The sequence below is a fragment of the Hemitrygon akajei genome, chromosome 7 (genome assembly GCF_048418815.1).
Source record: "Hemitrygon akajei chromosome 7, sHemAka1.3, whole genome shotgun sequence".
Classification (NCBI taxonomy): Eukaryota; Metazoa; Chordata; class Chondrichthyes; order Myliobatiformes; family Dasyatidae; genus Hemitrygon; species Hemitrygon akajei.
In genome coordinates this window covers 113,192,617-113,207,958 of record NC_133130.1, presented here as the reverse complement: position 1 = coordinate 113,207,958, position 15,342 = coordinate 113,192,617, and the positions used below count along the sequence as shown (strand labels likewise).

The window sequence follows — 15,342 nt, the reverse complement described above, 5'->3', positions numbered from 1 at the left end:
AGAGCGCAAAAACTTCCAAGCATCAAAATGCTGATTGAGATAAGCTTAACTTACTGCTAACATCATAATCAGAAAACTTATCAACTAGTTTAGATGCTTTATAAAGCATTCCAGTTAAAAGAGTTCAGATTTTCCCCCTCAAATCATTTGATTAATTTCCCTTCCAAAATTAATAGTTTTAATTACCAAAAGCAAGATACGCACAACTCCTTTACCTACAAATAATACAAAGTAAAACTGCAGTATGTTGAAAAATTGCAGGATAAATTCAAGAACAGTCTTTCATAAAGATTAATAAAATGCATTTTTAAAGCATTAATCTTCAAGTTATTCGAGGACACTACAGCAAATACATTTGATCTCAAGAGGGAAATTGAAGTATGGTAATTAAATCAGAGAATACTGGTTTCCTAAAACCACTGTTTGTATGGCTTGCTAAATCATCTCACTGTAGGAAGTTTTAGCTGAACAATGACTTTGATAGTGTTTGTACAATATCCAAATAGATTTAAGCAAATGAGAGAGGCAATACCTTTCTAGCAATGACTGACACCAAACATCACTAAGATATTGAGGCTAGTCTTCAAAGAGCTGATTTATCAAAGCAAGACAACAAAGGAAGCGTGACTGGAAAAGTGTAACCATGGCATCCATCTTCAAACAATAACAAAAGCAATCCAAGCTTATTGGACAATTGTGAACAACTGGTTGTCATGGAGTCATAGAAAATACAGCACAGAAACAGATCCTTTGAATTGAATTGACTTTATTACTTACATCCTTCAAATACATGACTAAAAATCTTTGTTACATCTCCATTCAAATATGCAATAATAGTAATTTATAATAAATATTATGTACAACAAGATAGTCAATATAATATAGAAATACAGTGGTGTCAGCATGAATTAAGCAATCTGATGGGCTGGTGGAAGAAGCTGCCCTGGAGCCAGAAACATAGGAAACCTATAGCACACAAAGCTGTGGCAAATGTGTCCCTACCTTAGAACTACCTAGGTTTTACCCATAGCTCTCTATTTTTCTAAGCTCCATGTAGCCATCCAGGAGTCTCTTAAAAGACCCTATCGTTTCCGCCTCCACCACGCCACCGGCAGCCCATTCCACACACTCACCACTCTCTGCATAAAAATCCTACCCCTGACATCTCCTCTGTAACTTCTTCCAAGCACCTTAAAACTAAGCCCTCTCGTGCTAGCCTCTGACAATCCACATGATCAATGCCTCTCATTATCTTGTACACTTCTATCAAGTCACCTCTCATCCTCCATCGCTCCAAGGAGAAAAGGCCGAGTTCACTCAACCTATTCTCATAAGGCATGCTCCCCAATCCAGGTAAGATCTTTGTAAATCTCCTCTGCATCCTTTCTATGGCTTCCACATCCTTCCTGTAGTGAGGCGACCAGAACTGAGCACAGTACTCCAAGTGGGGTCTGACCAGGGTCCTATATAGCTGCAACATTACCTCTTGGCTCTTAAACTCAATCCCACGATTGATGAAGGCCAATACACCGTATGCCTTCTTAACCACAGAGTCAACCTGCACAGCAGCTTTGAGTGTCCTATGGACTCGGACCCCAAGATCCCTCTGATCCTCCACACTGCCAAGAGTCTTACCGTTAATGCTATATTCTGCCATCATATTTGACCTATCAAAATGAAACACCTCACACTTATTTCGGTTGAACTCCATATGTCACTCCTCAGCTCAGTTTTGCATCCTATCAATGTCCCGTTGTAACCTCTGACAGCCCTCCACACTATCCACAATACCCCCAACCTTTGTGTCATCAGCAAATTTACTAACCCATCCCTCCACTTCCTCATCCAGGTCATTTATAAAAATCACAAAGAGTAAGGATCCCAGAATGGATCCCTGAGGCTCACCACTGGTCATCGGCCTCCATGCAGAGTATGACCTGTCTACAACCACCCTTTACCTTCTGTGGGCAAGCCAGTTCTGGATCCACAAATCAAGTTCCCCTGAGTCCCATGCCTCCTTACTTTTTCAATAAGCCTTGAGAATGCCTTATCAAATGCCTTACTAAAATCCATATACACTACATCTACGGCTCTACCTTCATCAACGTGTTTAGTCACATCCTCAAAAAATTCAATCAGGCTCGTAAGGCACAACCTGTCTTTGACAAAGCCATGATGAATATTCCTAATCATATCATGCCTCTCCAAATGTTCATAAATCCTGCCTCTCAGGATCTTCTCCATCAACTCACCAACCACTGAAGTAAGAGATACAGAGAGTAAAGGAGAGGGCTCAGTACACAGCCTTGAGGAGCACCTGTGTTGCGTGTCAGAGGTAAGGGAGCCCACTCTTTGCACCTGCCTGCGATCTAACAGGAAGTCCAGGATCTAGCTACACAAGGCAAGTGAAGGCCAAAGTCTCTAGGCTTCTTGTCAGACCTGGAGGGAATTATGGTGTTGAATGCTGAACTGTAGTCCAAGAACAGCATTTTCATACACACATCTGGAGAAGATGGATGCTTAAGGACAGTGTGTAGAGCTGTGGCTATTGCATCATCTGTCGATCAGTTGTGTCAGTAGGCGAATTGTGGAGAGTCCAGTGTAGGTGGAAGCATGCTGCAGATGCAGTCCTTGACCAGCCTCTCAAAGCATTTGCTTATTATTGAGGTGCAACAGGACACTGGTCTTTCGGACATGTTACCTTGTTCTTTTTCGGTACAGGGACAATGGTGGATGTTTTGCAGCAGCAGGGCACTCTACACTGGGAAAGGGAGAGATTAAAAATATCTGTAAACACACCTAGCAGTTGTGCAATGCACATCCTGAGTATTTGCCCTGGGATGCTGTCAAGTCCCGCAGCCTTGTGACTGTTGGAAACACCTGTATACTTTGGCCTTGGAGATGACCAAACTGCTCGTCCCACCATCCGCAGGTCTCCTCAGGGGCTCAGAATTGGCAACATCGAATCGAGCGTAAAAAAGATTTAGCTCGTCTGGGAGCGAAGCATCGATGTTGGAAACTCCACTGCATTTGGCCCATCTTGTCTGTGCCGAACTATTTAAACTGCCTAGTGCCATTGACCTACACCCAGACCATAGCTATCCATAACCCTGCCATCCATGTACCTATCCAAACTTTTCTTAAACATTGAAATCAAGCTTGCATGCACAACTTATGCAGGTAACTCGTTCTATACTCTACCACCCCTCAGAGTGAAGAAGTTTCCCCTCATGTTCCCCTTAAACTTTTCACCAATCCCCCTTAACCCATCCAATTACATACAAATATCAGGATTACAGATATCAATAATTGATTACAAACAGTTTCTGGACCATCAAACCCTGCCTCACCATCAACATTTTGGACCAAATATTTTCAGGCTATTTTACTGTAGTAACAGCTTGCAAGAGTCTGAATGTGTCAGCAGATCATTTGTTCTAGTTGAACACACTGGAGAAATTGGCACAACTTTCAGAGAGCCGAATCCATGACAACAAATCATATACACAAGAGATTCTGCAGATGCTGGAAATCCAAAGACATTGAATGTGTTATGCATGACAGCAACTGCCTTTGTTAAACTACACACGTATGTAAATCTTGAAGCTGCTTTCAGTGATTATGGTGAACGCTGATACTTTTTTATATACTTGCAGCAGCAGCATATTTTACTCAAGTGTAATTTTCTATAAGCAATCCTTCCCTCTTCCACTGAATAAACATTCAGTTGACCAAAGAAGAATCGTTACAGGGATTCTGCCAGCCTCCTTACCCCAACTCCTCACCATCTACCTCTGCTCTGATACTATTCTAGGCCTCTCCCAAAGTCCTTCCTTTGGCTTTCTGGTCCACTGAACTTCCCCTGCACTGCCCACTCAGACACTCCCGTATTCATACCACCTCCACCTTGACTCCCCCACTGCTCAGGTACTCACCGATTCCCTTCCTTCTACCACTCCTTGACCTTCGCTGTTCCCCTCACAAACCTAACATATTCCCAGATGTCATTAGCCCATTCCTACTGCTCTGCCCTTAAAGTGCCGTTACCCTACTCTGTTTCTACACCTTCCTCCTTCCCATCTCCCCCCCGCGCCCCTTCCCCCTGCCCGTATCCACCCCCGCGCCCCTTCCCCCGCCCATCTCCCCCCGCGCCCCTTCCCCCCGCCCATCTCCCCCCGCACCCCTTCCCCCTGCCCGTATTCCCCCCGCGCCCCTCCCCCTGCCCGTCTCCCCCCCCGCGCCCCTTCCCCCTGCCCGTATCCACCCCCCGCGTCCCTTCCCCCTGTTCATTTCCCCTCACATCTTGCTCTTGCCCATCTCCCCCTCAGCCTTCCACCCACCCAGCACATACTTTCCCCTTCCCTCGTATTTCTCCTCCCCTTACCCTCGTCCTATGTGGACACACATTCAACGCTGAACCACTGCGGCCACAAACTTCGCTGACACCGACACTGCTTCAAACCGACGCTACAGCAGGCAGTCACCGGCACAACCCGCCACGGGAGTCGGTGCGAAACTGACCTTGAGCTTGTTTAACACGCCGCTGTTCTCCAAAGTTTGCACCAACAGATCCCGCAGCTCCGTGTCCTCCTCCGCCGACATATCGACAACAACCGCAACGAGCGCTCCGTCCCGACTCGCTCTTTCGCTACCGCTGCTCGCTTCCTCAGCACCGGAAGTAAATCAAATCGATATCATGGGCCGAAAGAGAGTTTCCCCCAACACTTATAGATGATGGTTGTAACCTTTAAAAATATTATAATATCGTCAGCTGTTAACTTTGAAACTGATTGGACGAAAAGTCAGACTCGAATCGAACGCTAGCGATAACGGTCTCCCCGCGGAGGGGCGCGCGAGAGCGGAGCGAAAGGCGGGAGCGAGGAGCGCGCTCCCGAGAACTCGCTCTCGGGTAATTTCTGCTACTATCACTGACATTCTCTTCCCCTGGGCCGAATTTACAGAAATTGTTTTCAAATCTGTTGAAGTGCAGTTTTACTGAACACGGTCCCTGGGCCATGGGCACTGGTCAACAGGTAACGAGCCGGATGGTTTCGAGAAGGCAAGTGGAGATGAAGAAGGAAAGCCCCCGTGTGCCCGTTACCTTGTTCGGCTGACCTGGCATTGGTGTGGTTCCACGATGTGAAGTTGAGATGCTTGCCAGCAAGTTAATTGACTGTTAATCTAAGTTTGGACCGTTACGCGAAGTAAACAAACTTTTACTGGTACCACACACACACACACACACTTACTGGTACCACACACACACACACACACACACACAATCACTCTCTCACCCCCCATACACACACATATACACAATCACTCTCCACACACACACACACACACTTACTGGTACCACACACACACACACACACACACACACACACACACTTTAACGCCTATACCCGCGAAGAAATGACATTTCGACTCTGGGAAAAATATCCTTACATCCCTCATCTACGTCTTCCGTAACTTTATATACATGGCCCCCCCTTAGCCTCCGACGCCCTCGAGAAACACCGAGTTCTTACATCTCCTTATAAGTAATATTCTCTAATCCAAGTGACATCCTGATAAATCTCTTGAATTTCTGTAGTTCTGAAGAAATTCGGAAAACCTCACGCCGGATTTCCATAAGACCCAGTAGTAGAATTAGTAATTAGAGCCTTCGGGCCATCGAATCTGCTCCATCATTCCAGCATAGCTGAGTTTTTACCTTCAACCCCATTCTCTTGCCTTCTCCCCAAAACTTTTGACACCCTTACTTGTCAAGAACCTGTCAACCCCCCGCTTTAAATATACCCAATGGCCTAGCCTGCACAGCTGTCTGTGGCAAAGAATTCCACAGATTCTCTGCCCTCTGGCTAAAGAAATTCTTCCTCATCTCTGGTGGAAAGGGGCATTCTTCTATTCAGAGCTGTGTCCTCTAGTCCTAGACTCTCCCAAAAAAAAGAGCTCCTTTTCCCGTAGATGCTGCTCGTCAACCCGCTGTAGATTGCTTGTTGCTTCATACGGAAAGGATGGGTTACTTCAGTTCGGCAAAGAAACAGGTCCTTTGTGCCACGATGTCTTTGCTGGCCATGATGCCAGATTAAACTCATCCCATGTGCTTTCATAGGTATGGAGTTCTGTGCATCTCCATTCCATGTCTGTTCACATTGCCCGTATAAGTGCCTCTTAAATGTTGCTAATGTGTCTTGCTTCCAGCACACCCCCTGGTACTGTGTGTGTGGAGGAGCAGAAGGGTGGGTAGGGAAGGGGAAACTTGCCTGAAAAATCATTAAACTTTCACCCCTCACTTTAAAGCTATGCTCTTTAGTATTTGACATTTCTACCCTGAGAAAAGATCTAAACACTCTGCACCTTTCCTAATCGTATGTACTGATAATTGTATAAACGTGTATCAAATTGCAAAATTGGTTTACTTTCATCAAGTGTAGAAAAGTACAGTGAAAACAGTGTCTTATATATTGTACATACAGATCAATTCATTGCGCAGTGCATTAAGGTAGTGCAATGTAAAACAATAAAGGTGCAGAATAAAGTGTCGAAGTTACAGAGTGCAATGCAGATCGACAGCCAGGTAGATTATGAAGTCAAGAGTCCACTTTATCAGAAGGGAATCATTCGGTAGTTTAGGATGGTGGTGAATATTGGTAGCTCCGGTTGGGGCATTTGGTACTGCGGTGTTCGCCGAGCTCGGCAATTAGTTTGCAGAAGTTTCATCGCAAGACCTTAGTGCGCGGTTGTTTTGGGAGCGGACGCGTTTATATAGCCTTCGCTTGCCTCGGTCCTGATTGGCTACCCCCGCAGTTGACCTTTGATTTCTATTGGCTCGCGTGTCTTTAGCTCTTCGGCGTTCATAGCTGGCGTCTGTTTCGATATGTTTGTTTACGGAGTTATTAGAAGAGAACCACGCTTCTAAAAGAATCCTCATGCCTGTTTCCTGTGCCAGAACCCCAGTTAAAGTGGTGTCCCTCTTGCTCTTCATGTACCGAGATCAGCGACAGTGGATCTTGTCTCCGTACCGCCAGCCAGTTTATGTTCCCGTAAACGAGTTGAGAGCTTAGGTCCAATGTGTCCGACGTAGCTCTTGTGGCAGTCTCCACAGGTGATCCTTTCACAGTTCAGTGCCCTTGTCGGTTGCCTTTAATGGTACATTGGTTCTTGAGACAAGGTTCCTTTAAAGTCGCCATTGGGTGCTAGGAATTAAAATGTTTGACCATCGGGAAATTCCGCTCTTGCTGAATGAAGCGGCGGTACTCAACAATGCGTTCCCCCCATTTACGCCGGGTTTCACCAACATCGGGAGCACCGGATACAGTAGGCGACCCCAACGGATTAGCAAGTGAAGTGTTGCCTCACCTGGAAGGGGCCCAGAGTAGAGGGAAGGGAGGAAGTAAATGGGTAGGTGTAGCATGAATGGACAAGGGAATCAGTGAGGGAGCAATCCCTGTGGAAAGCGGAGAGTGCGGGAGGAGGTGTGACAAATGAATTTAAGGGCAGGGTGGAAGTTGATGAAATCGACGAGTTCAGCATGGGTGCATGAAGCAGTAGCAATACAGTCAAAGTAGCGGAGGAGAAGTTGGGGAGTATTACCGGGGAAGACTTGGAACATGGACTGTTTTATGTAGCCAATAAAATGGCAGGCATAGCTGGGGCCTATGTGGGTGCCCCTATTACCTTGAGTCTAGAGAAGGCGGGAAGAGACGAAGGAGAAATTGTTGAGGGCGAGGACCAGTTCTGCCAAACAGGAGGGTGTTGGTGGAGGGGAACTGGTTAGGTATTCTGTTTTAGAAAGACGCAGAGAGCTAAAAGTCCTTCTTGATGGGGGATAGAATTGTATAGGGACTGGATATCCATGGTGAAAATAAAGTGGTCAAGGTCAGAAAATTGAGAAAAAAGAGAGCATGTGAGGTGTCACAGATGTAACTGGGAAGGGACTGAACAAAAGGATAGAATGGAGTCGGGGACTGCGAACATGAGTTCAGGGGGAGGGGAGCAGGCAGGAACAATGGGCCTACCATCATTAATGGCAGATAGTGGGACTTGCCAATCCTGTATGTATAGAATGTTTAAAAGGAAAATGGTGGAAAATTAAACAGTCAGACACCATCTGTAGAAAGAGAATCAGTTAATGTTTTAGACAAGGTTCCTTCATTTTATTTGAGAAAGAAATAATTTATTTTGGGTAGAGAGTTCTAAAGACTTGGAACCCTTTTGGGAAAAAAAGCACATCATCTCTGTTGTAAATTGGAAACTACTTGCTTCTTTTACATACACGAGTCCTATTTCTGGATGCACCCACAAGAAAAAAAGCACGTCATTTCTCTGTCAAGAACTGCAGGGTTTAACATGCTTCCATCATTTCCCCTGTCTTCTAGACTCCAGTAAATACAAACCTTACTGCTCCAACCTTTAGTCATAAAACGTAGCACCTTTTCCAGTATTGTAAACCTCTTTCAATGATTGTCCTTCCTCAAGTATAGAGAGAGCTCTTCAATCCAGAAGCTAAAGACCACGTTGGGATGCTCTGTGTAGCAGAGAGGAAGGACAGCTGCTAGTGCCACCATTTGAAGAGCTGGCAATGGTGGAAAAGATTTTGGATCCCCAAAGTACACATTAGTGCCAGACAAAATGGCTTAACCTTGACAGTGACTTCACATTTTCTCAGGCCCATTTAAGCCAATATATTTGCAAAGTAGTAAACAAATTACAATGCCCACAGGAATGTAAATTTCCTCTAAAATGTATATTTTTATGAACAAAACTCCTTACAGGCCCTTTCCCTCAACTACCACTTCATTGTGCTATTTTGAACTTTTCTTCCAACTATCAATACATCTGGACATGTTCACAACTTGAAAACTTCCTATAAAAGGACCATCATATTTAACATTAGTTATAAATAGATCAATAAGCTTTCACATCCCCATAAGCTGTTACTCCAATCACATCCCCTACCCTTGCTGTGCCATTGATATTTCACCCGTTCTCATAGGGATTATTTTGGTCATCAAAAGCATTCATTAGATCTGGGACATTCAGAACCCAAATCAGGTTTATTCACATTGACATTAGACATGATTTGTTATTTTGTGGCAGCAATACTGTGCAGACATAATAAATTATTACAAATTACAATCAAAAATAAATACTGTAGTGCAAAAAAGGAATAGCTAGGTGTTCATGGTCTGTTCAGAAATCTGATGATAGAGGGAAGGAAGCTGTTCCTAAAAGATTGATTGTGGGTCATTATGCTCCTATATTTCATCCCTGATGGTGGTAATGAGAAGGCATGTTACAAATAGTCCTCAGTGTTGGGGAGGCATGTGCACATGATGGACCTGGCTGAGTCTACCAACCTCTGAAGCAACTTGTATTCCTGTACATTGGCACCTCCACATCAGACAGTGATGCAAACACCCAGAATCTCTCCATTTGTAGATATTTGCCAGTCTCTGCTGCCACACCAAATCTTATCAAACTCCTAATGAAGTATAGCCACTGACGTGCCTTTATCATCATTACACCAATATGCAATCATAGATCCTGTGAGAGCTTAACGGCCAGGAACTTGAAAGTGTTCTCTCTTTCCACTGCTGGCCCTCAATGAGGAGTGTGTGAGTTCTCCCACCTTCTTTTCCTGAAGTCCACAGTTAATTCCTTGGTCTTGCCGATGTTGAGTGCAAAGTTATTGTTATGATACCACTTGACCAGCATATCTACTTTGCTCACATACTCTTCACTCTCTGCTGTGGCTAGGCACAGCTCAAACGGCATCTATAAAATTGCCGATGATTTCACCATCTGAAATTCTGCCAATGAAAGTGGCGACATCAGCAATTTTATAGATGCCGTTTGAGCCACAGTTAGTAGTGTAGAGAGGGCTGAGCACACATCCTTGAATTGCACCTGTGTTGTCACCAAGATGTTATCACTGATTTGTCCTGACTGTGGCTTCCTGATGACAAAGTCAAGAATGCACTTGCAGCCAGGTACAGAGGCCCAGGTTTTGAAGCTCGTTAATTAGTTCTGAGATCATGGTGTTGAATAAACCGCAGCCTGACATAGATGTCACTGTTGTTCATGTGGTCCAAAGCCCATTGGAAACCCAGTGATTTGGATCCGCTGTGACCTTGTTTTAGTGAAAGGCAAATTGAAGTGGGTCCAGGTCCTTACTCAAGCAGGGGTTAATTCTAGTCTTGACTAATCTCTCAAAACACTTCATCTCAGTAGATGTGATTTGAGGCAACTCTTCTTGGGCACTGATATAAATGATGCCTTTTTAAAGCAGGTGGGAACCTCTACCTGCAGCAATGAGTGGTTTAAGATGTCAGATTCCAAAGACATACAGCTCAATAGGTTAATTAGTCACGTAAGTGTAATTGGGTGGCACGGGCTTATTAGGATGGGAGGGCCCATTACCATGCTACATCCCTAAATAAAACAGTAACAGCCCTTGAACACTCCAGCCAGCCAGTTAGTTGGCGTAGGTTTTCAGTCCCCTGCCAGGTCTACCATCTGAACCTGATGCCTTGCAAGGCTTCACCCTCTTGAATGATGCTCTGAGACCGAGATTACAGGGTCACCTTACTTTGTGAAGGCTTGTCATATGAGAAGTGTTTGATGGTTCTGGGCCTCTGCTCATTAGAATGCAGAAGAATTGTCGGTGGGGGGGGGAGGGGGAAGAGGCAGAAATCTCATTGAAACCTGTCGAATGTTGAAAGGCCTCAACAGAATGGACGTGGAGCGGATGTTTCCTATGGTGGGGAAATCAAGACCAGAGGTACTGCATCAGATTAGAGGAGGATCCTTTTAGAACAGAGATGAGGAGGAATTTCTTTAGCCAGTGAGAGGTGAATCTGTGGAATTCATGCCTCAGGTGGCTGTGAAGGCCAAGTCATTTGATATACAGTATTTAAGATTCTTGAAAGCCAGGACATGAAAGGATACGGGGAGAAGGTAGGAGATTGAGGCTGAGAGGGAAAATGGATCAGCCACGATGAAATGGCGAAGCAGACTCGATGGCCCAAATGGCTTAATTCTGTTCCTTTTTCTTATGGATTATTACAGGTGTAGTTTCAACATGTGCATAAAAAGCACCTAGCTCACTGAGGAGTGAAACATCACCATCACATACAGGAATTATGTGAGGGTTTTTTCTCTCATCGCACTCCACTTATACTTCATATTCAGTTTTCATATGAATCACAGATTAACTTCCAGCTTCCATATTTGTGTTAAATGTGGAACACAGAACACACTGTACAAGTTCACTGTACCCGTCAAAATGCACCACTGCTGGAGTCCGCTTAATTCCTAAGGTGGAACCAAATTTTTCAGAGGTTGTCCAGTGGCTGCGAAGAAAAAACATAAATCACCTGATCTGACTTAAATTCATGTGTTTGGCTGTAGTGACAACATGCATGCAGTAAATTAACTTCCCTCTTTCAAAATTATTTGTTTTAATGTTTTTGATACTCCATTGCAGAAAATTTAATCATTCATTTCTAAAATTTAAATGATCAGGAATATTAAACACTCTTCCATCTCTGGCAACTGGCAGTCTTTAGGTTCAGGATTAAATGGCCATTAAAGGTTTTCATAGAATTAAACAGCATACAAACAGTGTAACTTGTTCACACTGAACAAGATTTTCTGTAAATGGAGGGGGTATTTGGGCCTTAGAAGGCTAAGTGCAAGAGTTTGGGACTAGACTGGCGGAGATTATGGGCAGCACCGACTTAGTAGGTCATAAAGCTTGTATCCATGGTATATATGGCTGATATCGCTGAAAACTTTCCCCATTCATATACCTGTTCAAATGTCTTTTATACTTAATTATACCTCCTTCAACTACCTCCTCCGGTAGCTCTTTCCATATACTCATTTTCTCCATTTGAAAATCCTGTTCCCAAGATCCGCGTTTAATCTGTTGATCTCACTTGAAACCTATCCCTCTAGCTGCTTCATGCAACTACCATCAGGAGCTACAGAAGCCAAATTAAAACCAGCTTTAACCATTTGGTTCTTGAACCAACTGGCACAACCCTAATCGTTATCATAATATAGCAATGCTATGCTCTCTTTGCACTAAAATGTCTTTTTTGTCCTAATCTTATTCTTTCTCATAAAATTGCGTATAATTTCTCTTCTGAATGCTATAAACTACTGCAATTTAGCCTTTTATTATGCCTGAGCATACATGTACTTGCGTGAGACAATTAATTCAACTTTTATATTTCCTGAACCTGGGAAAAAGACCATCTTCCCTATCCATGCCTATCAATTTCATAAACTAAGATCTCTCCTCGGTTTCCACTCAACAGATTGTTCCAGCTTATTCAATCTTACCTTGCATCTCAATCCCTTAAAAGTGCGGTGAAGAGAAGGGGTAAGAGACTGGGAAATGGAAAAAGGGGGCGGGGTGTTGGAAAATTATCGCAAGTTAAGAGATGTTCATGCCACTGGGTTAGAGGCTACCAAGTGAAATAAGACCATAAAACATAGCAGAATTAAAGCAGTTGGCTCAGAGTCTGCTCTGCCATTCCATCTTTGCTAATTTATTACCCCTCTCAACCTCATTCTCCCGCATGAAAAATCTAGCTTCCTTACTAATCAAGAACATATTAACCTATGACTTGGCTCTTCACAGGCATCTGTGGCAATAAATTCTACAGATTCACCGCCCTCTGACTAAAGAAATTCCTCCTCTTTTTCTAATAGGACATTCTTCTATTCTGAGGCTGTACCCTCTGGTCCCCGACTCCCAAATGATGGTGTTGATCCTCCAACCTGAGAATGGCCGCATTGTGTCAGTAGACAAGGCCATGGACCAACATCAGAATATGAATAATTAGTACGATTGAAATGGTCTGCCACCAGGAAATTGTTCTGATGCCCCTCATCTTTCCCTTTTTCCCACGATCCACTGTCCTCTCATCAGATTCCTTCTTTAGCCCTTTACTGTCATGGTCCTGGCTGGCATTTCCCACCTTTTCCCTTTCCTCCCTAATTGGTCCTTAATCCCCACACTTGATTCCCAATCTTTCCCAATTCCTCTCAATCACCAGCACCTGGTTTCCATTAGCCACCGGAGGATAAGACCCCAACAGCTCCGGTCAGCCCTTGCCAGATTGTTGGTCGACTCTCAGAAAGAGGAACCTTGCTCCAAGTCTTCAACACCGTATCTCTTCGTGAACCAAGCCTCCCTAGTCCTGACTCAGCCTGGTCTCAATTCTGCGCTCGCTACGGAGATTCTGCCTCCTGATCCTGCCTCCATGTCAGAGTCCTGCACTTGGATACGTTTTTCCTGCCATGTCTGTGTAACATTTACCTGTCCCACCTATCACCCCCAGTTCATTTCATCCACCCTTCCCCAACCACCCACCTGGTCTCACTCATCACCTGCCAGCTTATGCTCCTTCCCTCCTCCCATCTTTCAGCGCTCTTGAAGGAACTCAGCCCTAAGCATATACTCTATTTCTCTCTATGGATGTTGCCTGACCTGCAGAGTTCCTCCAACATTTTGTGTGTGCTGTTCTGGATTTCCTGCATCTGCAGAATCTCATGTTTATCTCTACATTAAAATTTGCTATGCTCTTGCTGATACACTTCTCACAACTCAGTGCCATTCAGCTTTGTATCATTAGCAAACTGCGATATCTTACACTTAGCCTCTTCATCCAAGTCAATGTTATCGATTGTGAATTGCTGGAGACCCAGAGCTGATCCCTGTGGCAATCCCCTACCCTCTTCCTTAATGAACATACATTTTTCCAATCTGTGTGAACAGTTGTAGCATTTACAGAACTTTGCTAGTTTTTAAAACATTAATTGGAACAGTGGGACAGATGACGACTTATGAACATTAGTGATAATTAACAAACACGAGGAAATCTGCAGATGCTGGAAATCCAAACAACACACAAAATGCTGGTAGAACACAGCAGACTAGGCAGCATCTATAGGGAGAAGCGATGTCCACGTTTCGGGCCGAGACCCTTCATCAGGACTAACCGAAAGGAAAGATAGTAAGAGATTTGAAAGTAGAGGGGGGAGGGGGAAATGCGAAATGATAGGAGTAGACCGGAGGGGGTGGGATGAAGCTAAGAGCTGGAAAGGTGATTGGCAAAAGTGATAGAGCTGGAGAAGGGAAAGGATCATGGGACGGGAGGCCTCAGGAGAAAGAAAGGAGGGTGGGGGGAGCATTAACAGAAGTTAGAGAAGTCAGGTTGGAGGAACAACACCTTATATACTGGCTGGGTAGCCTCCAACCTGATGGCATGAACATTGACTTCTCTAACTTCCGTTAATGCCCCCCTCCCCTTCTTACCCCATCCCTGACATACTTAGTTGTTTGCCTGTTCTCCATCTCCCTCTGGTGCTCCCCCCACCCTCCTTTCTTCCTCCTGAGGCCTCCCGTCCCATGATCCTTTCCCTTCTCCAGCTCTGTATCACTTTCGCCAATCACCTTTCCAGCTCTTAGCTTCATCCCACCCCCTCCGGTCTACTCCTATCATTTCGCATTTCCCCTCCCCCCTCTACTTTCAAATCTCTTACTATCTTTCCTTTCGGTTAGTCCTGACGAAGGGTCTCGGCCCGAAACGTTAACATCGCTTCTCCCTATAGATGCTGCCTAGCCTGCTGTGTTCTACCAGCATTTTGTGAGTGATAATTAAACCAACTTTTCCCCACACCAAACTGCACAGCTTCTACATATGTAGCTGTATATATCTGAGGAGATACATAATCAACTGAATATGAAACCCTATCAAAACCTCCCTCTTCTCCAACTGTGGCAACCTGAGACTAAATCAGAACATAGAACCTGCTAACTTTGTTAACCAAGGTTAACAAATGCTTCAAATAGTAATTGAGTTTGGCATCGGTATATACAGCTCAGTTACACAGTAACTTGAAATAGGAAACCTTTGATGGGAGTAGAAAATCACAAAGAAATTTGCAATAAAAACAGAAAATGCTGAAAGCACTCAGCTAGAACAGTCAATATCTGTTAGTCCTTTTGTCAGACCAGAATGAGAACTGTAATTTAAACTACAGTACAGATTGTCCATTCATTTTGATGACTACTGCTGTAAAAAAAAAACACCATTAATACGTTTCTTTACAAGAATCAACAAGGCACAAAGTGACTAACTGTGCCACAACCCCTTTGGCATGATCATTACACTGGGTAATGCAAGATCAGTATAAAATGTAAATGTGAATTACAGTTGCATCTTATTTGAACAATGCAAACATATTGCCTGCTCATAACAAGTATTGCATTACTTAAATAAAAGTTTCCCATCCATAACAATAGGAGAGCACTTGCAC

At 44.2% G+C, this 15,342-nt stretch overlaps 1 protein-coding gene across 4 annotated transcripts in view; it reads right to left on the bottom strand.

Moving 5' to 3' along the window:
• Positions 1–4,711, bottom strand: part of cep43 (centrosomal protein 43) — an 86,678-nt gene extending 81,967 nt beyond the window's left edge. The window contains exon 1 of one of the 4 annotated variants that reach the window (XM_073051756.1): positions 4,522–4,711. In XM_073051756.1, the coding sequence (XP_072907857.1) occupies positions 4,522–4,602 (81 nt within the window). In that variant the 5' untranslated portion in view covers positions 4,603–4,711. The remainder of the gene's footprint in view (positions 1–4,521) is intronic. The other 3 variants (XM_073051754.1, XM_073051753.1, XM_073051755.1) reach the window with 3 other exon arrangements.
• Positions 4,712–15,342: the final 10,631 nt, after the last annotated feature.